The 24,923-nt window shown below is 53.5% G+C and overlaps 1 protein-coding gene across 4 annotated transcripts in view; it reads left to right on the top strand.

Moving 5' to 3' along the window:
* Positions 1-24,923, top strand: part of MECP2 (methyl-CpG binding protein 2) — a 56,035-nt gene extending 31,112 nt beyond the window's left edge. For 2 of the 4 annotated variants that reach the window (XM_057537906.1, XM_057537905.1), the window contains 2 exons: positions 13,285-13,635; positions 14,934-24,923. In XM_057537906.1, coding sequence (XP_057393889.1) covers positions 13,538-13,635; positions 14,934-16,017 — 1,182 coding nt within the window. In that variant the 5' untranslated portion in view covers positions 13,285-13,537 and the 3' untranslated portion in view covers positions 16,018-24,923. Of the gene's footprint in view, positions 1-3,479; positions 4,254-13,284; positions 13,636-14,933 lie in introns of those variants that run through there. The other 2 variants (XM_057537904.1, XM_057537907.1) reach the window with 2 other exon arrangements.

Here is a 24,923-nt window from a genome sequence, read left to right as displayed (position 1 = left end):
CTGCCCTGCACCAGCCTGGCAGCAGGGTTTGGAATATTGTTCTCGGCTAACTAGGTTCAAACCTGTTTCTCCAACCCTCTGGCCACCTAATAGCCTTTTATTCCCCCCAATTTTTGTTATTTGGGTAAAATACACATGACAAAATTTACCATTTCAACCATTTTTAAGTGTACAGTTCCATGGTATGAAGTATATTTATACTGTGCAGACATCACCACCACCTTCCATCTTCCAGTAGCTGTTTAATCAAGTCCTTGTCTGTGTAAATCAGCTAGAGTTGGTCTCTGTTGCTTGCCACCAATAATCTGGACAGATACACCTGATCGTCTTTCTAATACCTCACTCCTCGTTGTCTGTCTCCTTTGCTGACTCTTTCTCCTTGTCACAACTCCAGATAACGGGAGGAAAGTTGTCCACACTCAAACATCTGAGGTGCCCTCACTTGCTCACCTGGCTCTTCAGACCTCTGCGCCAATGACTACCAGATCTCTGTCTCCAGCCTAGACCTGTAGAAGGCATAAATGCCTCAACATCGAACACATAAAATATGGAAGTCAGAATCCTTGATCTCCTGCGCTCCCCCTGCCCCCAGCACACACATGCCCTCCACTGATGGCACCTAGAGCAGCCACCGCATCGCCTGCTTAGACTCTGCAGTAGCCCCACACAGCAGGCAAGGAGGTCGCTGTGTGGGTCCCCAGCCAGAAGTGCAGTCTGCAGGCAGCCTCCAGCTGCTGGCTCCTTTGGGCTTGGCCTTGGGCTTGGCCTCAGCTGTGAGTACTTCCTCACTCGGTCACGCCAATTCCAGGGCAGTGCCCAGGTGGCTGGATGAGGCAGGGGGTATAAAACCACTGCCCTGCCATCACTGCCCAAGGTGGCCTGGAGCTTTCTTGAGCCTGCATTGCAATTCAGCTTCTTCCCCTGCCCAGATCTGCTTCTTCTCCCTTCCGTTCACGGGTGTCAATCCCTAATAAACGTTCAGTACCCCAAACCGTGAGTCCACCCTGCAGCACCTTGCGTCTCCCTGCCCCCTCGTCCCCCCTCACACTGTATTTTCCATTAAGAGTGAACTTTTTCAGACTCTTCATCTGATCATGTCACTCCGCTGAGAAAAACCCTCTGAGGGCCTCTCATCCCTCACAGAGTAAAATCTAAAGTCTGTTTCCTGGTAGCAGGGCTGGCTTCCTGGACATGCAGCCTATATAAGGCCCAGGGCTTAGAAGAGCCACACTTGGTTTCCTGCTCTACTGCGGCCATCTCACAATTCTCCATTTTTGAGTAAGAGGCCCTGCAACTTCATTTTATACTGGGCCCTGCAAATTATGTAGCCAGGCCTGCCTCATTTTGAGCTCATTTTCTGCGCCTTGCTCACTTGGCTCCAGCCCATCATTCTTGCTTTTCCTGGAACATGCCAGATTGTTCCTGGGGTCGGGGCCTTGGCTCTTGCTGGTCCTTAGTCCTTAACGCCTGGGCCCCTCTTTACATGATCCCTTGGGGCGCTTGAAGAATTCTTTATCCTTGAAATGGAGGAGGTTGACCACGGTCCCTCTCGCTGGTGCGTGGTGTTTGTTTATCACATTTTCCTGGGAACATGGTGTGTTCTTTCAGGCTGCAAATGCAGCTCCTCTTCGTTTCAGGTTAGTCTTATATCTTTGATGGCATCTATGTGCCATTTTGGGCTCCCTGCTACAGGGACACGAATTATCCTTACGTTGGATTGTCTTTGTCTCTCTTCCATGCTGTTAGCTTCACTCTAATTGCTGTAGCTTTTATCTTTTTCATCTGCATACACTGTTTGTCTAGTTTGATTTTCAGCTACGTATATTCTGTTTCTGGCTGTTTTTGAATGTATTTATTAGTTCCGTAATGATGTGTTTTGGTCTGCAGTTTGTTTCCCTAGGTTGGGAATTTGCCCTTTCATCTTACTGTGTTTTATCTTCTCATCTTTGAACTATTATTGAGAACATGTTCTTATAAAGTTGTGAGGAATTTCCTTCTCTTCCTTTTGTGTATTCTCTTCTTGGTGGGATTTTGCCTTTCCTGAGCCATCCCCCTCCCTTTTTTTTTTTTTTTTTTTTGCTTTTGGCCATGTTTCTAGAGTTACTGTGTTGTTTCTTGTCAACTTGGCGCAGGCTTAGACGGCTCCGTCCAGTCGTTCTGTTTGCTTTGGTGCCGCAGGGGAGTTCTGGCGCTCTCCTCCCAGTCTTCTGGCATCCTCTCTCACTGCTTTCCCCTCTGGGCTGTCATGAGCTCGTTCTCTTGTGGGCAGAGACAAGCTGCACACGTGGGGGAGCTGCAGTCAGGGGGACTCTTCGGCAGCATCTGGAGTCTTCTCTCTAGCCTAGGAATTGTGTTAATTGTCTTACGCCAGGGTTCAGTCTAGCCGCTTGAAGGACATGTATGCCATTCCTATAAGGGATGTGGGAAGGGGCCACCCCAGGTTCCCAGTGGTCCCCGTCCCCTGGCCTGGCTCGCTGGGTGCTTTACCTGTTTCTCCTGCATCTCCCGGTTACAGCTTCTGTAGTTCCTGGGCCTAAAAGGAAAAAGTTACAGACTCCTACCCAGTTGCTTCTTTCCAGCTCAGTGAGGAGAGCTTTCGGGGTGTTGTGGGCTCCCCAGCACGGCTTCCAGGGGTGAGGCAGGAGCTCAGTCTTGCTGCTGCTTTGTTCTCTGGAATCCTTTCTTCGGCTGCCAGGTTTTGAAATGTACTGCGTTCGATTTTATGTCCCTTTCCTTCGTTTGCTGAATTCTGTCCTTCACACTCCTCCTCCCCACGTCTGTGTGTTTCTCATTTTATTAGGCGTTGGGAGAGAGCGGTTCTGTGGGACGTTGTAACCCGCCGTTTGAACCTAACTGTCTAATCCATGTGGAATTGATTCTGTTGTGTGGCGGGAGGATGCAGTGGTCACAAGAAGCACGTCACAGCCCCGCCACCCCTCTGTGCTTTTCTCTGGCTGTTCACAGGCGCTGATTCTAGGTAAATCTCCGCTGGAGAGCCGGTAGTCAATGTTCCCATTGTATTTTCTACCCAGTTAGTATTTGTACACAGGGAAGCCACTCACTGGTTGATACTTGTTACCAGGCATGTTAGTTACTTTTTAGCCGGTCCCCAGAGTTGTTTACGGGATAGAGATTAGTCCCTACTGCTTGCCCGCTGCTGCCCACTGCCCAGCCTGCTGCTGGCCTTGCCGTGTAGGCCTCTAGGCCCTTCCGTCTGCCACCGGCAAACTGCACTTCAGCCAGCCTGGCTTCTGGGTCCCACCATTGTGACCTTGAAGATTTCCTCGGCCTCTGTTGGTGGGGGGACATCCTGTCACCACCGACCCCCCTGGCAGGTCCCTCCTTGGCATCGCTCACGGTGCCTCAGCCATTGGTGGCACCCTCTTGTTTGCCAGCTCTGACAGACACATTTCCCCTTTTTTCTATTTTGTTGGTCATTTCAGTGGCTCCTATGTCATCATCGGGAAGCAAGTCTGTCAGGCATGCAGCTGCGGGGTGACCTACACTAGTGAGAGGCACAGCAATGAAAACAAGGGCATCACCTCAAGTGAGAGGAAAACAGTAATGACAGAAAACTGCAGCAGGAAGGAGCTGTGGGAATCTATTGCTGGGGACCAAAGAGGCAGGCGTGACCTGAGCGCCCGTGCAGACTGTCTGTGGGGACCTGAAGGCTGGATATTTGTCGTGAGGGCACCGGAGGCCAGCTCTGCCCCGTTTGTGAGAAGGGTTGCCGTGAGCACCCTGCGGCGTGGAGGAGACACGATGGAAGAGACGTAGCTAGATGTGGAGGCCGGGGAGCAAATGCTCACGACACAGGCTGTCCAGGGGAAGAGATGAAATCACAAAAACGTCAGTCATAACGACTGGCTTCTTGGTTTTCTCCCATTCTTAACTCATTTGGCCAGCCCCCTCTGCCGTGGCCTGCGTGGGGACAGTTGGTGGTGAAGCCACCCAGCTTGGCTTTAGTCATGGTCCACGACTGTACCAGCTTATCACGCCGGGCCCGATCCTTCCCCCACCCGCAGCGGCCCCACACCGCCTTCCGGAGCGCTCCCCCGGCTCCCGCTCTCTCCCCTTCCACAGCACTCATCCAAATCGCTATGATTTCATTATTGACTGTATGCTTTAGAAGATTGTTTGTACCAGGAGAAAGAGAAGAAATGGATGCAGGTAGAAAGCGTGTCTTGTTACCGGAGCAGCCCTGGCCCCAGCACAGCTCGGGCCCGCTACCTAGACTGTCAGCTACCGAATGAGTGAGTAGGTGACATGAAACACCTCCACCCCACTCCCAGTGTCCTTGTCGTGATGACTTCTGTTCAAAGCTTGCCCCTCCCTGCTAGGCATTCCAGAGTGGAAGCAGTTTCTGCCACCCCACTTCACTCCTGTCTAGTTCCAGAACATTTTCATCACCCCCAAAGGAAGCCACGTGGAAAACAGTCTGGAGCTTCCTCAAAAAGTCAAACATGGAGTACCCGTGTGACCCAGCGATTCCACTCTAGGTATAGACCCAGGAGAATTGAAAACATACACCCGTGCAAAAACCTGTACTCAAATATTCACAGCAGCTAAAAGGTAGAAGCAACCCAGATGTCCATCAACAGATGAATGGATAAACAAAGTGTGGTGTGTCTATACAGTGGAATGTCACTCAGCCATAGAAAGGGAAGAAGTTCTGATACATGCTACAGTGTGGAAGAACCTTGAAAACATTATGCTGAGTGAAAGGAGCCTATCACAAAAAGCCATATATTATATGATTCCATTTATATGAAAGGTCCAAACAGGCAGATCCATAGAGACAGAAAAGAGATTAGTGGTTGCCAGGGGCTTGGGAGTAAGGGAGGCTGGGGAAGTACCTGCTTAGTGGGTATAAGATTTCCTCCGGGGGGGGTGGCAAAATGTTCTGGAACTAGATAGTGGCGATGGTTGTACAACATTGTGAATGTACTAAGTACTGCTAATGGTAAATTTTATGTCATGCATTTTACCACAATAAAAAAAAAAGATCAAACACCCTCAGAATATTTAGCCAACAACCTTCAACTTGACTAAATGCCTAGTCATTAAACTTCTTGGACTAGGTTCCTTTCTGACTGTCGTGGTTACCGTGTCCTGGGTTTCAGAGATGGCATTCAGGTCAGCGTGGTCCAGTCTAGCATGTGTCACCGTAGGTCCCCACATTCGCCAATTTCTCTCACATGGACAGCAGAGCTACTTGCCTGAGTGTCGTAAAACCTGCCTCTATGATTTAGGGTAATTGGTGAAGTCAGCTGTCATTTTAGTGGGTTCTTATAAAAATTGAGATATAATTCACATACCATGAAATTCACCCATTTAAAGTGTACACTGGCATTTAGTACACTCATAATGTTGTGCAATCATCACCTCTATCTAGTTCCAGAACATTTTCATTACACCCCTCGCCCCCCCCCCCAAAAAAAATCCCTGTACCCATTAGGAGTCATTCCCTATTACCCACTACCCCCGGACCCTGGCAATGAATCATCTACTTTCAATCTCTGGATTTGCCTATTCTGGACATTTCATATAAATGGAGTCATACAGTGTTTGTCTTTCTGTGTGTGGCTTACTTCACTTAGCATAACATCTTCAATTCAAGGTCCATCCATGCTGTAGCAGGTGTCAGAGTTTCCTTCTTTTTTTTTTTTTTGCCCCACCACGGGACTTGTGGGCTCTAAGTTCCCCAACCAGGAATTGAACCTGGGCCCTCGGCAGTGAGAGCATGGAGTCCTAACCACTGGACCGCCAGGGAATTCCCGAGTTTCCTTCTTTTTTAAAGCTGAATAACATTCCATTATATGAATGAACCACATTTTTTTTATAAATTTATTTTTATTTGTTTTTGACTGCGTTGGATCTTTGTTGCTGAGTGCAGGCTTTCTCTAGCTGCGGCGAGCGGGGGCTACTCTTGGTTGCGGTGCGTGGGCTTCTCATTGCGGTGGCTTCTCTTGTTGCGGAGCACAGGCTCTAGGCACGCGGGCTCAGTAGTTGCGGCTCACGGGCTCTAAAGCGCAGGCTCAGTAGCTGTGGCTCATGGGCTTAGTTGCTCCGTGGCATGTGGGATCTTCCTGGATCAGGGCTTGAACCCGTGTTCCCTGCATTGGCAGGCGGATTCTTAACCACTGCGCCACCAGGGAAGCCCCGGACCACATTTTGTTTCTGCACTTATGTGTACCTGGACACTTGGGTTGGTTGGTTCTACCTTTTGGCTACTGTGAATTGTGCTGTTACGAACATCAGCGTCCAAGTATCTGTTCGAGTCCCTGTTTTCAGCTCTCTGGGGTCCATACCTAGGAGTGGAATCGCTGGGTCACATGGGAACGCCACATTTAACTTTTTGAGGAACTGCCTGACTGTTCTCCACAGTGGCAGTGTTTTTTCAAACTTACTTCTCTTTCCCATGTGTGGTAGACTCACGCTATCAAGATGAGACTTAACCATATGGTGCTGATTGCCTTCATTTGGGGAGGGTTCTACCTTTGGGTGGCAAGAACTGTGTTTTATTTAGCTTTTCAAAACATAGACAGTTTCTTGCATCTTCTAAAAACTGGGGTGTTAAAAAATACACTGAATACAGAGCTGGTCCGCTAAACTTCAGGTTCCACCATTGAAGCCTTCGAGCTGAACCCCATCCCCTCTTTTGCTCCCCAGAGACCACTGAGACCCTCTTCCAGTGCCAGTTTGATTTCTCTCAGATCTTTAAAGGGGCCAAAGCTGGCGTCTCAAAGCGCTGCTACGTTTATTGATTCGTGCAGAGAAGCCCCCTTGATTCTGAGATTCTGCAGCTCATACTGGAGGATGGAAGCAGCCACTGCCAGGAGGCCACTTCTCTCCTCTGGTCCCTGACCATTGACCTGGGGAGGTGGCCGCCACCCTGTCCTTCTGGTTCATGGCTTTGTTGTGACTTGGGCTCCTTACGTAGCTCCATGGGGTGGATGACTGGGAATGAAAGGTGCTGAGACACTCCATCTCCTGAGATTGGCCTGATGCAAACATGACTGAAATTGGGAAAGGTCAGGATATTGCTGGGGCTCTGGAGGTTTCCTAGAGCTCACTCTGGAGGGGGCAGGATTCAGATTCAAGTGAAGAACACCTTTTAGCTGTGGCTTTCACCTGGCTTTGTGGCCTTTCTTTTGTTTTTTATTCTGGAAGCCTTGGAGATTGAGTAGTCACACCTCAGCTGCAGGTGTCTGGTCAGCTGCACATGTCAGCTGTCGGCTGATTGCACCCCTGGAATGCACAGGAGCCTCGGGTCAAAAGAGTGCCATCAAACCCCTCGGGATACAATGATTTGGCCTGAAATCAAGATTCCTGCAACTCTCATTTTCCTTTGCTAGATCAAAGGAAGGATTTGAGCTAATGTTTTCGTTTTAGCAGCAAAATTACCAAATGATGTTTTTTTCACACAAGAGCCTTCTCTCAGTCTTCGTAGATATTTAAGATCTGTGAAGGCCTTCTGCTTCAATGTGATACCTGCATTTCCCCCACACAGTGCACAGATTAGTTGTTCCATCAATATTAGAAGTCAGGTCCTAGGCAAGGCTGCCTTTGGCAGTGATTTTTTTTTTTTTTAACACGAGGAAGTACCTCGACACCTTCATTCACACTCAGCGGCTTCACCATACAGAGCATAACGCTGTTGAAAACATTGCAGTTCTTTGAGCCACTACAAGAAGGCACTTCTGCGAGGTTTTCAGCCTTTTCTCTTAATGTATTCATGTAATGTGAAGGCGTTCTCTTTAATTGTTAGGAAGCTTGACCGAAACGGCTCTAAAGTATTCCTGTCCAGCAGCACAGTTTCCGGTTATGTTGCTGTCATCTCCCCCTTTGTGGACACGCTGCCCGTTGCCCCCGCGCCGCTGGCAGTCGCTCCGTCGCGCTCCTGAGCCCTGAAGGATGGCCCTCCTCAGAGCATTCATCCGGGGCAGTTCGGGCACTCGGGGACTTCAGCATCAAGCTCACGTGCAGCCATAGTCACGTCCCCCAGACCCCCCACTGCTGCCTTTTAGCGCCTTCAGACCAGGGAGCCAGTCCAGGACGGCGCGTCGCTCCTGTTGTCCTGTCTCTTCAGTCTCCTTTTCTCCTCATGCCGCAGCCCATTTTGAAGAGTCCAGGCCCGCCAGCGTGTAGGCTGGCCCTGTCCTTGGACTCTCCCAGGCTGCTCCTCCCTGGCTCTTCCCCGGCCTCCTCCGCTGAACAGGACCCCTCCCTCCTTCCCTGCCTCTTTAGCCTGCGTATTCCTTACTTTCTGGCCAGCTTGTGAGTACAGGTAAGACTTTTTAAACACTGTCCTCTATAATATCTTCTAGAAGATGTTCGGTCCGGCATTTTTAGTAGTTTCAGCAAGACGAGTCTCTGCAGACCTGTCTGCCTCGTTGCTGGGAGCTGATCTGTGGAAGCCTGGGACCTATCGTCCCAGCATGACTGTCCTCCGTGTCCCCTCCCTCTCCATCAGTGTAGACGTCACCATCTGCCTTTCTGGGCCCTCAGTGACCACTCCAGCGTCATCTCCTGCCAACCCCGACCCACCAGGGCCCAGGCGTCCAAAGCCATCGTGTACGCACTGACTCAAGCCTATTGCTTTGCGTGCTGAACTAGCCCCTGCTACTTGAAGCTGATGGGCAGGGGAATGGGGCCATCAGAGGAAGCGGAGGTAGCATAACATGTGCACCAAGCAGGGAGACGACAGGAAGGAAGATGCACGCTGTCTGGGGGGTTGAGCGGCAGGGTGGCATATTCAAAATACACTGTGCGGGGAGCAGGGAAGGCCTCTCGGAAGACAAGAGCGAGGGCTGGCCCAGAGCCACTGTTACACAGAATGCTTGTCCCTCCAGGGAGGGGTGTCACAGTGGTGACAGGATAGGGCTGTTGATAGTGCCGCCCGGGCCCACCTGGTCTGGCCTGCCTGGAGCACTCCTTGTTGGCCTGGGGTAAGTACTCCTCCTCAGCCCTAAACACCCAGCTGTGTCTGGGCTTCCTCTGTGCTTGGAACAGAGGAGAGGATCGCTCTTTCTTTGTTGCCTCCCCTCACCCCCATCCCCCGAAACTGGGAGCTCTAGAAGACCAGAGAATGATGCTGGTTCTACCCTGGCCTCCCAGCCCCTAGCAGAGGCTGGCTCAGGGCAAGGGCAGTCGATGAACACACGTCAACTCAGGCATGACCTCAGGCAGTTTCCCTTGTCTGGTTGTACTTGCTTTTCTTTTCAGCTATAACACTGAAGAGTTGAACAGGTGAATACCCCCAACTCTAAAATGTGCGAACTTAAGAACTAGGTGCTCAGTTCTCACGGTCCTCTCAGCAGGTGTGTGTGTGTGCGCACATGCATGCGGAGATACACGGTCTGGAGGGCTGTTTGGTTTCTTCCTTTTTTTTTTTTTTTAATATTTCTTTATTTATTTGGCTGAGCCGGGTCTTAGTTGCAGCACGTGGGATCTTCGTTGCGTCATGCGGGCTTTTTAGTTGCAGTGTGTGGGATCTTTTTAGTTGCAGCATGCGGGATCCTTAGTTGTGGCATGCAGGATCTTTTAGTTGCGGCTTGCATGTGGGATATTAGTTCCCTGACCAGGGATCGAACCCTGGTCCCATGCATTGGGAGCGCAGAGTCTTAGCCACTGGACCACCAGGGAAGTCCGTGTTTGGTTTCTTTGAAAAAGTGTGTTTCAACAAACCCTATAACCCTCCTGGTGGGGGGCCTTGAGTACTCGCCTAGTACCCCAGCCTGGCCCCCTCCCTCAGGTCACCCTGGCACTGAGCAGGTGGCTGGGCCGAGGGTAAACTCATTTGGATTACCTGTTTTCCATCATTTTTGCCTCCACTCCACACCCAGCAGAATGGCTTCCAGACTTCGTGGGCTTTCATTTGTTTTTAAGCAGAGAAGTAGCAGTCAGAAAATAAAGTACCAAACACGTTTGTGCTCCTCAATGCACAGAATTGAAAATCACCATATACTCACAGTTGCTTCAAGTAATTGCATTTTTTTTTTTTTTGTCTGCATTGGGTCTTCGTTGCTGGGCGCAGGCTTTCTCTAGTTGCGGCAAGTGGGGGCTTCTCTTATTGTGGAGCACGGGCTCTAGGCACGTGGGCTCAGTAGCTGTGGCGCGCAGGCTCAGTAGTTGTGGCGCACGGGCTCAGTTGCTCCGCGGCATGTGGGATCTTCCCGGACCAGGGCTCGAACCCGTGTCCCCTGCATTGGCAGGCGGATTCTTAACCACTGCACCACCAGGGAAGTCCCAAGTAATTTCAATTTAAAAGAGCTAGAATAATCACAGATAGAGTTAAAGGCCTTTTTATTCCCATGTTTGGTGCTATTGAAACTTCATTTACTGTATACTTAGGAACAGTTGAAAAGGTAAATTTTATGTTATGTCTGTTTTATCACAATAAAAAATTCTAAAAGTCCAAACAGTTCACTAAGGCCAAGTCAGAGTCCGGGCACAGGGGTCTCCCCTCCTTGAGCCTCTTTTGCTTTGTTTACGTTGAAGTGTAGCTGGTTACAGTGCTGTGTTAGCTGCTCCTTCAGCTTCTCGACGCGGGCGTGGCTGTGGCTCACCCTGCCGCTGGCCCAGGCCTCCTCGCCCTCAGCTGGTGGCATCACTGTCCTCGCAGGCTTTGGCCATGGTCCTCAGCTCATCCCCGGCCCTCGCCCCCACACCGGCCAGCTCTGTTGCTCCGCCTCCTGGTCACGTCCCCAGTCCTCGCCCTCCTCGCCCTGGACCACATGCCCAGAGCACCCCGAGAGGCATCCCACAGGCTCCCTGCTGCCCGCTTAGGTCCCCCACAGGCCATTCTCCACATGGTAGCCCATCACGCTCAGAATAAAACCTGACACAGCCCCACGTGCCCCCTCGAGGCCTCTCTGCTGCCCAGAACCTTCTTCCCCCATAAGCCCATTGGACCCTCACTTTCTTTATGTCTTTCTCTCCTTCCCCCAGCATCACCAAGTGGGTTTTTTCTTAACTATATTCTAATCAGTTCATTCTTTTGGACAGTCACCTGGTCATTGCGTAGCCCAACAGAGGAGCCCTTTCAGCCCACGTCCTTTTGACCCTTCTGTCACCCCTGTGCACTGCCCTGCCTTTCCACCCCACAGGCCACCCCAGAACTGGAGCCCCCCCACTTTTCCCCAGGCCACCCTGGTTCCCCTCCATGGATGCTAGGCATGTTCCCTTCTGTTCCCTTTTGTTTTCATTTTGTTTTTGGTTATGTAAACTTTTACATGACTCAGAAATTGAAATTCTGGTTTGGCACACCCGGCGAGGTCTTGCCTCGCTCCTGTCCTCACCTTGGTCCTGCCTACCCCGTGCCAGGACTGGTTCCCTTCGTTTTTGCCATCTGCTTCCTAAAGTCCCCTTCTTTTCTCCCCCAGAGGGCTGCCTACAGTGTACGGTGTTCCCCTCACAGGAGGTCCTGGGGGTCCCTCACCCACGGTTCGGGCCGCCCGGCTCTCCATGGTGCGCGCGTCGGCATCTGCCCAGCAGGTCTCTGGCGGCGGCTGTCTGGCTTGGCCACAGTCTTGAGCCGGTGAAAAGAATGCTGTCGCCAGTAACATCGTGCATCTGTTGTTTTGCATTTCTGCGGGTGTCTCTTCAGGGTAGATTTCTAGAAGGGCTGGCCCTAGATGGCATCGGCACCCTTGCTTGTACCTAAGACGCATTCCTGGGGCGTGTGGTTTGTGCTTGACTTCACCATAGTTAAATTATCAGGGGAGTGCAGATGAGGGCTCTGAAGAAGCCAGCCTTTGCCATCAGTGCAGTGTTTTTCTCTGGCTCGGGACTGCCCAGGTTCCCGTGGTGACAGTGGGCTGCGGGCTGCATGAAGCTGCCCAGGGCTCTTTCTCATCTCCCATCAAGGAGCTAAGCCTGGAGAATTAGAAAGTCAGCAGTGTGCTAGAGCTCACACTCGGGGCTCTAAACTTCTGGAGGCGGAGCCAGGATAGGGAGGAGGTCGGGGCGCGCCCTCCCTACACCCTGTCTCCCCACGCCTGACCTGAGTGTTCCTGGTGCGAACTCGCCATCGGTGACTTAGCCACGTCATTGGAGTCTGGTTGCCAGGGCACGCCGTGGTGCCTTTGTTGCGGTCTCCACGGTTTGGCCAAGAAGAGAAGGCACTTGGGGTGGGCCGACGGGAGGTGGTGGCTGGTGTCGACATGTGCCGCGCGGGCCCAGGTGGCTCTGGGACTGAGATCTTTTCCCGGATGAGCTGAGCTGCTAGCTGCGGGCTTCTCGGGTGGCTGATTCTGAGCCTCCCTGGCCCGGCCGTGAGAGCAGCATGGCCAGACCCTGATCCCGGGGCCTCACAGTGACCATTGCCGAAGTACACAAGGAGGGGACCTACCGGGCGGGACGGCAGCACAGGGAAGGAACTGTTCTGTCGGCACGAAGGAATGGGGAGGTGCCCGCCCTGGAATGAGGAGCGTCTTCTTCTGCGCCTTTCCGTTCTCCTGCTCTTCCATCGCATTGGCCAAGGCCAAGGCCCTGTGTCGTCAAGAGCGTCTGGTGATAAAGGCGCCCCAACCTGGGATTGCTCCTCTTCTCACGCCACAACCCTGGGCAGCAGTGTCTGGTTACCCACATCCGCCAGTGTCCTTTGTGACTCTTCTCCCTCTGGGCTGTTGACCCGTTGTTGAGATGAGGAAACCGAGGCACAGGATGTTGTGCTCACTTGCTCAGGTCGTGTTTGGAAATGGCAAAGTCAGCATTTGAGCTCAGGTTGGCTGGCTCCAAATCTGCCTGTTTTTCCGCAGCGCTGTGCTCTGCACCACCGCCCAAGGGGCACTGTTGGACTCTTCCCGTCAGCAAGTTGTACTGTGCTGTTTTTATTGAGCACACGTTTGAGAAAACCCAAAACACAGAAGCTGTAGTAACAGCCAAGCCAGGCCTTCGTGACGAGGAGCCCCCCTCCATTTTGGTGGGTAGGTCCCTCTCCGGCAGTCGAGGAGGGCCTCTTGTCATCCGTCAGACACGGAGGCCCTCGGGCACAGCTCGTAACACTGAGAAGCCACCTTCTCAGTGCAGGCATGCTAGGAGCGGGACTCAGGGCGACCACGGCGCAGGTAGGGTGCGGTGGGCCATCGCCGTCAGCAGCCCAAGGGCTCTAAAATGATCTGTGAAGGGGAAGGGCATCTGGATCTGGGCGAGCACTGGCAGGGCAGCCCCTCTCCCAGTGCCCTGCCCACGCTGGGGCGCCCGGGGCCTGCTGTGGCTCACTTTTTCTGCAAACCAGTGTGTTCTCCGTGATACTTACGTACTTGTTTAACACTTCAGGGAAGAAAAGGCAGAAGAACAGGATCTCCAGGGCCTGAAGGATAAACCTTTGAAGTTTAAAAAGGTGAAGAAGGATAAGAAAGAAGACAAAGAGGGCAAGCATGAGCCCCTGCAGCCAGCGGCCCACCACTCTGCTGAGCCAGCAGAGGCAGGTAAAGCAGAGACCTCGGAAGGGTCGGGCTCGGCCCCAGCCGTGCCAGAAGCTTCGGCCTCCCCCAAACAGCGGCGCTCCATCATTCGCGACCGGGGACCCATGTACGACGACCCCACTCTGCCTGAAGGTTGGACCCGAAAGCTTAAGCAAAGGAAATCTGGCCGCTCCGCTGGGAAGTATGATGTGTATTTGATCAAGTAAGTAAGGGTGACTCCTGTTTCTACAGAGGGGGGAGGGCCGGGTGGGCGGGGTGTCAGGGACCGGTGCTAAAAAAACTGATGGGGACCCCTTGGAGTGGTAGCTCTTTGCTGCTCATTGATCAGGAAAATGTGTGTGCGTAACCCCACCTCGGGTCGGGGGCTTCAGTAGTGACCACTGCTTGCGGGCACGACGAGGTATGCTTGGAATGACCGTGTACGTAGGTCAATGCCCTGAGTGAGATGTGCCCGGGGTAGCAGAGTGTGGCTTTCCTGCGCCCGCCGTCAAGGCCTCATCTGGAGCTGGAATAGCAGTAGCGCCTACCCAGGGCCTCAGTGAGGGCACCAGGAGAGGCCGCCTGGGAAGCAGTGAGGACGCAAAGTCCTGCTGTGCACACTGGCCTGGGCTGGGGGTGCAAGGGAGCTCCCTGGGCTTGCTGCCATCTCCCAGCTGAGGGGCCCTCCTCAGAACCTGTTAGCATCTTCTTTCTGGAACAGTCCTTCTCTGATACTGCATCATGAACCCAAAGGAATAGGAGTTCATAAGGCTCAGTCTGCTCTGTGAATCATGTTGGGACAGATGGGCTCTCTGATAGGGCCTCTGGGGAGAGACTCAGATGGGCTCTGTGTGCCTTTCCCACTGTCCCTTGGGCCTTTGTCCAGCTGTGGGCTGGTCGTCGGGTGTTACCTGTTGAAACAGAGTAACTTCGAAGCCAGAGCTTCAGAGGACGAGTGTGAATGCGTGCATTTCAGTTCTTCCCCTTAGATGGTTCCAGAAAGGTTAGCAGTTTTCAAAGGCTGCTTTCAGACAGCCTCATTTAATTCCAACAACTCAGAAAAGGGTGAGCAAAGCGTTATCCTACTGACGGATGAGGAAACTGATTCCAAGAGAGGCTAAGCAGCGTACCCGAGTTCAGCCTGACAGCTAGACAGGGTCCCCAGGCCAGACCCCTTTGGGGGCCAGAGGAGCTCGGTGGCCGGCAGCTGCTCGGGGGCATCCAGGCAATAGCTGTGGAGCAGTCAGCACCAAGCCATTCTGGCATCAGAGCAGGCCTCGCGGGCGCCCACGGCCGTTGGGCAACCCGATTGCTTCCTGTATAACCGAGGCCACAGCTCCCTAGTTTTAGCTCATCTCAGCTTTTCTTAAATGTGACTCTTGCTCAGCTGTGTCGTCGGGCATGCCAGTTGCAGAATGCCTCCTGTCAGAGGGTTTGCCACCACCTTCTCCTCTGCCCCATCTCTGACATGGCTGTGGAAGCTTCTGATTATTCTTTGTGTCTCTCCGTTTGTTCCCACAGTCCCCAGGGAAAAGCCTTTCGCTCTAAAGTGGAGCTGATTGCGTACTTCGAAAAGGTAGGCGACACCTCCCTGGACCCTAATGATTTTGACTTCACGGTAACTGGGAGAGGGAGCCCCTCCCGGCGAGAGCAGAAACCACCTAAGAAGCCCAAATCTCCCAAAGCTCCAGGAACTGGCAGAGGTCGGGGACGCCCCAAAGGGAGCGGCACCACGAGACCCAAGGCAGCAACATCAGAGGGCGTGCAGGTGAAAAGGGTCCTGGAGAAAAGCCCCGGGAAGCTGCTCGTCAAGATGCCTTTCCAAGCTTCGCCGGGCAGCAAGGCCGAAGGGGGTGGGGCCACCACGTCGGCCCAGGTCATGGTTATCAAACGCCCCGGCCGGAAGCGAAAAGCTGAGGCTGACCCCCAGGCCATTCCCAAGAAACGGGGCCGAAAGCCGGGCAGTGTGGTGGCGGCTGCCGCCGCCGAGGCCAAGAAGAAAGCCGTGAAGGAGTCTTCCATCCGGTCTGTGCAGGAGACCGTGCTGCCCATCAAGAAGCGTAAGACCCGGGAGACGGTGAGCATCGAGGTGAAGGAGGTGGTGAAGCCCCTGCTGGTGTCCACCCTTGGCGAGAAGAGCGGGAAGGGACTGAAGACCTGCAAGAGCCCCGGGCGGAAAAGCAAGGAGAGCAGCCCCAAGGGGCGCAGCGGCAGCGCCTCCTCGCCCCCCAAGAAGGAGCACCACCACCACCACCACCACGCGGAGCCCCCGAAGGCGCCCGCGCCACTGCTCCCGCCCCCGCCCCCGCCCCCACCGGAGCCCCAGAGCTCCGAGGACCCCGCCAGCCCCCCCGAGCCCCAGGACTTGAGCAGCAGCGTCTGCAAAGAGGAGAAGATGCCGAGAGCAGGCTCGCTGGAGAGCGACGGCTGCCCCAAGGAGCCAGCTAAGACTCAGCCTGCGCTCACGACCGCCGCCGCGGCCACAGAAAAGTACAAACACCGAGGGGAGGGAGAGCGCAAAGACATTGTCTCATCCTCCATGCCAAGGCCAAACAGAGAGGAGCCTGTGGACAGCCGGACGCCCGTGACCGAGAGAGTGAGCTGACTTTACACAGAGCGGATTGCAAAGCAAACCAACAAGAATAAAGGCAGCTGTTGTCTCTTCTCCTTATGGGTAGGGCTCTGACAAAGCTTCCCGATTAACTGAAATAAAAAATATTTTTTTTTCTTTCAGTAAACTTAGAGTTTCGTGGCTTCAGGGTGGGAGTAGTTGGAGCATTGGGGATGTTTTTCTTACCGACAAGCACAGTCAGGTTGAAGACCTAACCAGGGCCAGAAGTAGCTTTGCACTTTTCTAAACTAGGCTCCTTCAACAAGGCTTGCTGCAGATACTACTGACCAGACAAGCTGTTGCCCAGGCTTCTTAGGGTGCGCCTGCACCTCCCTCCCACCCAGCCCCCCAACGTGGTCGTTAGGGACAGAGAGCACTTGAGAGGACACTCCTGGTTTTGGTGCCGTTGGCGCCCCAGTCTCAGCTCTCCTCCCCCCACCCTGCCGGCCTCCAGCTCCCCCCGCCTCGCCCATTCCCACCCACGTCGGGACAAGGAGGTGTGAGGCAAGAGAGACAGGTGGATCCTTTAGAGAAGATGCGGATGGCCAGTGGCTATAGCCCGTGTGATCCCACCTGTGGTGGCACAAACCTGGCCCCACGCCAGCCCCAATCCAAAATCGACAAGGACATTTCACAGGACGGGGAAGTAGCACCTGTTCGCCCCAGTTCTGGCCTGGCTAGGAAGGAGTCATCCTTTGAGCCGCTGGGTGTAGACTGGCCTTAGCCAGAGGAGGCGATGGCCCAGGGCCGGCCTCCCGCGGGTGGCGCTAGAGAGAGGCTGCCAAGGCTGCAGGACAAGGCCCAGGCAGGCAGGCCCAGGCTCCAGACCGCGGAGCGCAGCGGGCCAGGCGGAAGGGATTCCTAGTCGCTCAGAGCAGTTGTGACTGGTAGTTAGAGCCTTAGTAGATGGGGCAGGGGGCCAGGGGGAAGGAGGGGGAAATGTTCTTCCAAAACTTTCCAATTCTAACTCCTCTAGGGACAGCTTAGAACTATTTGCACTATTGAGTCTTCATGTTCCCACTTCAAAACAAACACGCTCTGAGAGCAAACTGGCTTGAATTGGTGACACTTTGTCCCTCAAGCCACCAGACGTGACGGTGTTGACAACTACCTGGATCTGTATATACCTGCGCTTGTTTTAAAGTGGGCTCAGCACATAGGGTTCCCACGAAGCTCCGAAACTCTAAGTGTTTGCTGCAATTTATAAGGACTTCCTGATTGGTTTCTCTTCTCTTCTTCAATTTCTACCTTCTTTCATTTCATCCTTTCATTTCTTCCCCTCCCCCCTCCTCCTCATTTATCCCTTCTGTTCCAGGCAGCCGCAGTGCCCAACTGTACCCTGAGCCGACGCTGTCAGCTCAGGGCCCCAGAGCTCACCCCTCCCTTGGCCTTCCTGCCGTCAGCCCCAGCCCCCCTCCCACCCATTCTGAGCCCTGAGGAAGCCCCAGGCTCTGCTAAATCCACCTGGCCCTAGTGCCTCGGCCTCTCCGAGGGGCAAGGGAGTGGCAAGGTCTTGCTCTCCTAGGAGTCCCCTTCCCTGGTCAGACCCCGGATCCCAGGCCTTCTCAACCTTCCCACTCAGCAGAAGTGGGGGAGGGAGAAGTTGGGCCTGATATGGATTTTGAAGCCAAGGGCAGCACAGAGACCCACTGTGGCCTGCCAGTGTCATTGAGTGGCCCAGCCCTGACCTTGGCCTCTGCCGGACCGGCTAGGGGCGGGGCGGGGCGGGGCAGTCGGGCGGGGCGGCAGGCGGAACAAGCGCAGACGCCCCCCGCCGCTGCTCCTCAGAGCGCAAGTTCTTTTCTGCTGGGCCCTGTGTGGCCTCTGCTTGCGGGAGACGGGGCGGGCTGGTACCTCACGCATCTCCACATGTGCACCAGGGCTGTGGTGTGGGCGCGTAGAGGCTTGGGCTTGTTTTGGGGTGTTCATTGACCAGTTTCAATTCAGGATCCCGTGCTTTCACCCTCTGTTCAGGAAGTCCTTATCTAACTGCATATCTTCATCATATTGGTATATCCTTTTCTGTGTTTACAGAGATGTCTCTTATCTAAATCTGTCCAACTGAGAAGTACCTTATCAAAGTAGCAAACGAGACAGCAGTCTTATGCTTCCAGAAACACCCACAAGCACGTCCCATGTGAGCTGCTGCCATGAACTGTCAAGTGCGTGTTGTCTCGTGTATTTCGGTTACTGTGCCCTGGCTTCCTCACTGCGGTGTAACCATGAAGGAGTGAAACGTCTTAGAAACCGTCTAGCACTTCCTTGCCAGTCCTTAGTGACCAGGACCCATAGTTGACAGTTCCAATCAGTAGCTTAAGAAAAAAACATGTCTGTCTCTCCCAGAATGGTTAGAAGCAAGGGAGTTTGCCCTGTTCTGTTTGTGGAGTCGTAGCTGGCCTTTCTAGCATTTTTGTATCCATTTCTTGATGCTGCAGAAGCAAGTCCCACAACCAAACCTGCTCTGCTGTCGACCCTCCGGGCTTCACTTATGACTCCTCCCCAGGAAGGGCTGGGGGTCGGAGTAGGGGGAGAGTCCTTCAGGGTCCCTCTTCCTCCAAGGACAAAAGGCTCCTGACCCTGCAGTGGCCTCGCACTCCTGGTACCCCCAGAGGACTCCTATTCACGTGAGCACGGTGTCCAGCCCGTTTGTCGTGGGGGCGCCATCTCTTTTGCTCGGTCAGGTTTTTAGGTGTTAATTACACTTTTCGTCCAGTGGAATGTGGCTCCTGGGACCAGCGTCGAGAGCTGGCCTCCCCGTCGGCTCGGTACCATCTGGTCCTGGGCAGAAGAGAGCTGGACCTGCCATGCCCCCCTTTCACCCATAACAGTTCATTCTGGGGCTGACTGGCATTGGTGGTCGAGAACACAAAGTTTCAAGTGTCATTTTCTTTGGGCCTGGCCCGACCTGCAGCCTCCCTCACTCCCCAGCTTCTTCCCCTAGAGTTTCAAGGCTGCAGGTGGCGCCTCAGGCACCTTAGGGTTTTCTCTCCCCGCCCCCCTTTCTTCCACATTCACTGTTCCCCAAATAAAGGCATTACTAGTGAGTCACCTTTGGGCAGGGGCCCCGAAGCTCCCATACCACCTCTGTCCTGGAGTCAGGTTGACAGGAGGTTGGAGGGAAGGCCTAAGCCACGGAATTCTCCCTAGCTGTGTCTGGCCCGACTTGGGGGTGTGACCTCGGTTTTGTGTGTACTTGAAGACCATGAAGATCGGGGGCCATCTCTTAGGGACTGTGTAAAGAAGGCAGGAATTGACCAACAGCTTTCAGATACCCGTGGGCTAGGTCAGAGTCACGTTCGGTCTCCCCGGCCCTCATTCTGGTTATTAGTGACTACCTCCTCTCCTGACGGAATTCTGTGTGTCCTCAAGCTCCTCCCACCGTGCCCGGCCCAGCCCAGCCCTGCCCGTTGGTGGGCTTGTCCTAACCAGTGTAATTGCTGGCCTTGACACTGCAGTGAGCTGGGGACACTGGGCCACAGCCAGGCTCCAGTACAGCTCCCTTCCGCTGCTGCTGTACTCCCGTATCAAAAGGCACAGGAGACACCCAGAAATGCCACGGCCCCCAGTCCGTCAGTGCCAAACTAGCCAAGGACCCCATCCCCTCAGCTCCCCGGAAAGTGGAAGCCGTGGTGGTGGCCCGGGGACGCCGGAACGGCCACAGCCAGCACCTGACTTCTACTCCTGAGACCCCATGCCGGTGCCGGCCCCAGTCTTGTTTAGCAGTGGCATTCCAGGCTAGAGGCCACAAACGGTGGCAGTGGGACCTGGAACAGCCCCAAGTGGTCGCTTGCCCCTCTGCCTAGCTTGTCATCGTTGTGATGGCCATCGTGAAGGAGAGTACTAGCCAGAAACAAACCGCCACGTTTAGTGGGAAAGGAGTTTCCTTAGCTGACGGGACCTCTGGATCTTAAGTAACTTTTAATAAGCAGCTCAAGCCCAGGAGGGAACAGAGGGTGTGAAGTGAATCCACCAGGTGTGGCCGCCTGGATCTCCTGGAACCCAAGTGGAGCCTGGCAGCTGAGCTCTGTGCCCCCTTTCTGGAGCATTCCTGCCAGGCTCTCTGGGGTGACGGGGCCAGGGGAGGTCACAGATACCAGCTCTAGCTTTGTCCAGCCATCCCTAGCAGGGTCGTGGCCCCAAATTGTTTCCTGATGCGAGTTTCCCACACGGGTGGCCCAGGCCATCCAGACCTCGGGAAGTAAGCTCTCTCTAGAGCCCTGTGTGCACTGGCCTAGCCGGTCCCCTGAGTCCCGGCCAGTGGCCCCGGGGGGGGGGGGAGCACGGCCACGTTACCAGGCCTGTAGTAGAACCCCTGCTCTCTTGCCCGACGGCCCCGCCACGTCGTGTTCTGGCTCTTAGCTGCTCTCTGCAAGGGCCCCATCTCACTTCTCTTCATCCGTGAACCCGTCCACTCGAGGGGTTTGTTGAGTCTCGGTTTTTGCTTCTTTCTCTTTTAGAAACTCTTACCAATCTTCAGAAAACATAGTGTAATTGTTAACAATTCTCTAGGATACTGCCTCCCCCAGGGTCTAAAGTTCCACGTTAAAGGGGAGAAAAGTGAACACTGAAACCCCTTGTCGGCAATTCAGAAGGAAGACCTAAAAAACATTTAGCAGGAAACTACATTTCGATGTTTCTGAATGAGTAAGAGCAAGCTTTTGCAAAAACGCTGATCTAACAGTCCTTGGAGCCTGGCCCATTGTGTGGCAAGTGCTGCGGGTGAAGGGGAATCCGGCCTGAAACTGCTGGATCTGAGCCTTAGGGCCCTCGTGTCACTGGAGAGCCCATCTCTCCGTGGGTAGCAGTCCCTGAGGGCTCAGCGGCCACCCGGTCCTGGGAGAAGGCCTGCCTGTCACAAAGCCGCAGGAGCCCAGCTCTGGGTGTGGGAAGGAAGGAGAGCGCTCACCAGTGAATCCGAAGGCCCGTGACCTTCTCCCTACCCGGCACCACCTGTTCCTTGCTCCTTTTGATTTCCGCAGAGCCTACCCCAAGTGCTGATTTGTCAGGCAAAATAAGTTCTAACTAGGGTGATGTCTCCTCCCCAGCCTCTGCCTGCGGTGCGGCCTGCCCCCAAGGACAGCCCCCGGCTCTGCTCTTCTTGGGGCCTGGGTGAAGGGGTGTGCCCCCTCGCCCCTCACCCGCAAGAGCCCCCGGGGCAGAGGGAGGGCGGGGGCGAGGACCCTCACGGAGGGAAGTCCAGCTTTGCGTTTCAGAACGTTTGGGAAACTTGCAGGTTACCTTTGCTGTGCTAGCTCCCCCCTCTGTCTTCCCTCTCCTCAGGTCCTGCTCAGCAGTGAGAGAAAATGAAATCAAAAGGCCACAAGGTTTGGCTCCTGCCCACTGGTAGTCCCTCTCCCCGCGGTGTTTGTGTGTCAAGTGACAAAGCTGTTCTTCCTGGTGACCCTGATTATATCCAGTATCTTATAGACTATACGCATAGACCTGCTTGGTCTCTTCTATCCTGGGCTTTTGTTTTGCTTTTTAGTTTTGCTTTTAAGTTCTTCTGTCCCTTTTATTTAATGCACCGACTAGACACACAAAGCAGTTGAATTTTTATATATATATATCTGTATATTGCACAGCTATAAACTCATTTTGCTTGTGGCTCCACACAAAAAAAGACCTGTTAAAATTATACCTGTTGCTTAATTACGATATTTCTGATAACCATAGCATAGGACAAGGGAAAATTAAAAAAACAAAAACAAACAAAAAAACACAAAAAAAACAAAAACAAAAACAAACAAAAAAAACCAAAAACAAAAAACAAAAAAAAACCGACAAATCCGTCTGCTGGTCACTTCGGTCCAAGCAGATCCGTGGTCTTTCCTCGCTTCTTTCAAGGGCTTCCCAGTGCCGAGCGAAGGAGGCTCCGGGCAGCACCGGGTTTTGCACTGTTTCTCCCGAGCTTGCGAGAGAGGCTCCAGGGTGCCACTGCGGAACGGCTCATTTCAGTGGGTGGGTGCAAGAGTGCTCCCTGGCTCTGGCAAAGCCCGGAATGGCACTGCCTGGTCCTCTTCGATCTCTGGGTGGGGCAGCTGGAGTCCATGGGGGTGGCCTGGTCCCCCCACGCCTTCCAGCGACCCGGTCCGAGTGATGGTATGTGGAGAGCCGGCTCAGCGGGCCTCCCCACCGGCAGGGCCCCCGCTCTGCCGAGTCTGGGGGCTGGAGGGGAGGCAGAAGGCCGTGTCTTGTCTCTGAAAGTGTGAGCCGTACCAGGTAGAACACCAGGGACCCCAGAACCACACGTGAGGTTCGGTGGGTCCCCTCCAGGAGGTAGCGAAGACTCCAGAAATGTCCCTTCCTCTTCTCCCCCAACCTATGAGTAATTGCATTTGCTTTTGTAATTCTTAATGAGCAATATCTGCTAGAGAGTTCAGCCGTAACAGTTCTTTTTGATCATTTTTTTAAGTAATTAAAAACACCAAAAAAAAAAAATCCAGAAACTTGTTCTTCCAAAGCAGAGAGCATTATAATCACCAGGGCCAAAAGCTTCCCTCCCCGCATCATTACTTACTTCTGAGGCCTGAATCCAAAAGAGAAACACTCGTAGGCCCTTTGGGTGGCCAGGCTCCCCTCGGGCCCCTCGGAGGACCTGGGCGGGGGCAGCTTCTGGGCCCGGCCTGGGGGCTCGCCCCCGCCTTCGTTCAGTATTAGCGGTGGGTCCCTGCCTGCTCTCCCACCCAGCCCGGGGCCGGGGGCAGAGGGGGCCGCCGCTGCTGCTGTCCGGCCTCGCAGGTGGGTGTCCGCGTTACCTGCGCGCGTGCTTTCTGCCCGAGATCTGAAATCAGCGCCGAGCTAGCCTCACGCGGTGACCTCTCGCCCTGCCCGCCCGACGCAGCAGGGCCCACCCAGTTCAGTGTTTCTGGGGAGCTGGACGGTGGAGTGCAAAAGGCTTGCAGAACTCGAAGCCTGCTCCTTCCCTTGCTACCAAGGCCTCCTTTTCCGTTTGAGTTGTCACTGCTTCAATCAATAACAGCCGCTCCAGAGTCAGTAGTTGATGAATATATGACCAAATATCACCAGGACTGTTACTCAATGTGTGCCGAGCCCTCTCCTCGCGCTGGGCTCCGTGTACCCGGACACTGTAACGTGTGCTGTGTTTGCGCTCCTCCCCCTCCTCCTCCACTCTCCCCTCGTCTCTCTGGGGTTTTTCTGTTTGGGTTTGGTTTGGTTTTTATTTCTCCTTTTGTGTTCCAAACATGAGGTTCTCTCTACTGGTCCTCTTAACTGTGGTGTTGAGGCTTATATTTGTGTAATTTTTGGTGGGTGAAAGGAACTTTGCGAAGTAAATCTCTTCTGTGTTTGAACTGAAGTCTGTATTGTAACCATGTTTAAAGTAATTGTTCCAGAGACAAATGCTTCTAGACACCTTTTCTTTACAAACAAAAGAATTCGGAGGGAGGGGATGGTAACCGAGACGAGAGGGTCTGTCCTTTTTCCCCAGGAGGGGAGATCCAAAGACAGAACCCCTGCCCAGATCAGCCAGAAGCCACCCAAAGAAGTTAAGCCTAAAGCCAACGGACCGAATAGCTGATGTGCTGCCATTTGCGAAGTCAGAGCAAAACCAGGTTTTGTTCCACTCAGTGAATTCTTTTGCGCCCCCCCCCCGCCAGATTATTAGCATCATTATTATTTTTTAAGGACAGACAAGGTTGATGTTCCTGCAAGGGGAGCCAGGAGGGGTGTGAGCACAGCCAACCTCGCCTCGGGGGGGGGGGGGGGGAGAAGGCTGGGGTGGGCCTGAGGGGCGGGGCTCAGCCAGAGGATGGCCATCTCCCTGGAGACCTCCACTGAGGCCACAGGTCAGGTGTATGTTGACAGGGCATTACTGTTCAGGGTGGGCATTACTGTTCAGGGCACCATCATCACATCCCACCCCATCCCGCAGTGCACGACACTAACGTGACCTCTCGATTCCCCTGCTTTCCCGGACGAGAAGATGATGGTGGAGGGGGGCGCACTCCCTTTGCTGTCATCCGATCCCCAGCAAAATTTGGACGTGAGAAACCCCCTTCTTGTTTCATGGCAAAACCCGATCCTCAAAGAAGCCGTTTACCTCCCATTGTTTAGGGCTGACGGAACAGGGATGGACGTGTGCTCCCTTAGCGCCCGGGGGGGGGCCCCTCCTCTGAAAGGCAAGAACAGTGCTGACCGTAGTGGCCATTTGTGCGTGGGGCTTAGGAGTGGGAAGAGCCAGGCAGGGCTGCTGCCCCCTCCTGAGTCACAGGGACACAGGTCGCCCTGCGCAGAGGGAGCTGGCTCCAGCCCCGAAGCCCAGGAGCCCGAGCAAGGGCGGGAGAGGTGTGCGTGGGGCGTGGGGAGCCGCCCAGGACAGACTTGGCTGGAGATGTCTCCAGAAGCCCTCTATCGCATTCACCTTCAGTTTTTGTGTTTTGGGACAATTACTTTAGAAAAATAAGTAGGTCGTTTTAAAAACAAAAAATATTGATTGCTTTTTTGTAGTGTTCAAAAAAAGGTTCTTTGTGTATAGCCAAATGACTGAAAGCACTGATATATTTAAAAACAAAAGGCAATTTATTAAGGAAATTTGTACCATTTCAGTAAACCTGTCTGAATGTACCTGTATACGTTTCAAAAACACCCCCCACTGAATCCCTGTAACCTATTTATTATATAAAGAGTTTGCCTTATAAATTTACATAAAAATGTCCGTTTGTGTCTTTTGTTGTAAAATCAAGTGATTTTTTCATAAGGTTCTTTTACTATTTGAAAAGATGGGCAGCACGCAGTTTTATTTTATTTTTGTAAGTTTTTTAATACGTGTGAAAGCCAAGAATACTCAGCATGCCTTTCTAAGTGACGCGTTCGCACCTTTTGTTGGGAAGTACTGTATCCTGTGCTGTTAGCATTCTCGATAAATCTCTCTGTGAAAGTGA

The sequence above is a fragment of the Balaenoptera acutorostrata genome, chromosome X, assembly GCF_949987535.1.
Source record: "Balaenoptera acutorostrata chromosome X, mBalAcu1.1, whole genome shotgun sequence".
NCBI classification, from domain to species: domain Eukaryota; kingdom Metazoa; phylum Chordata; class Mammalia; order Artiodactyla; family Balaenopteridae; genus Balaenoptera; species Balaenoptera acutorostrata.
This window is presented reverse-complemented; position numbering and strand designations above follow the sequence as displayed.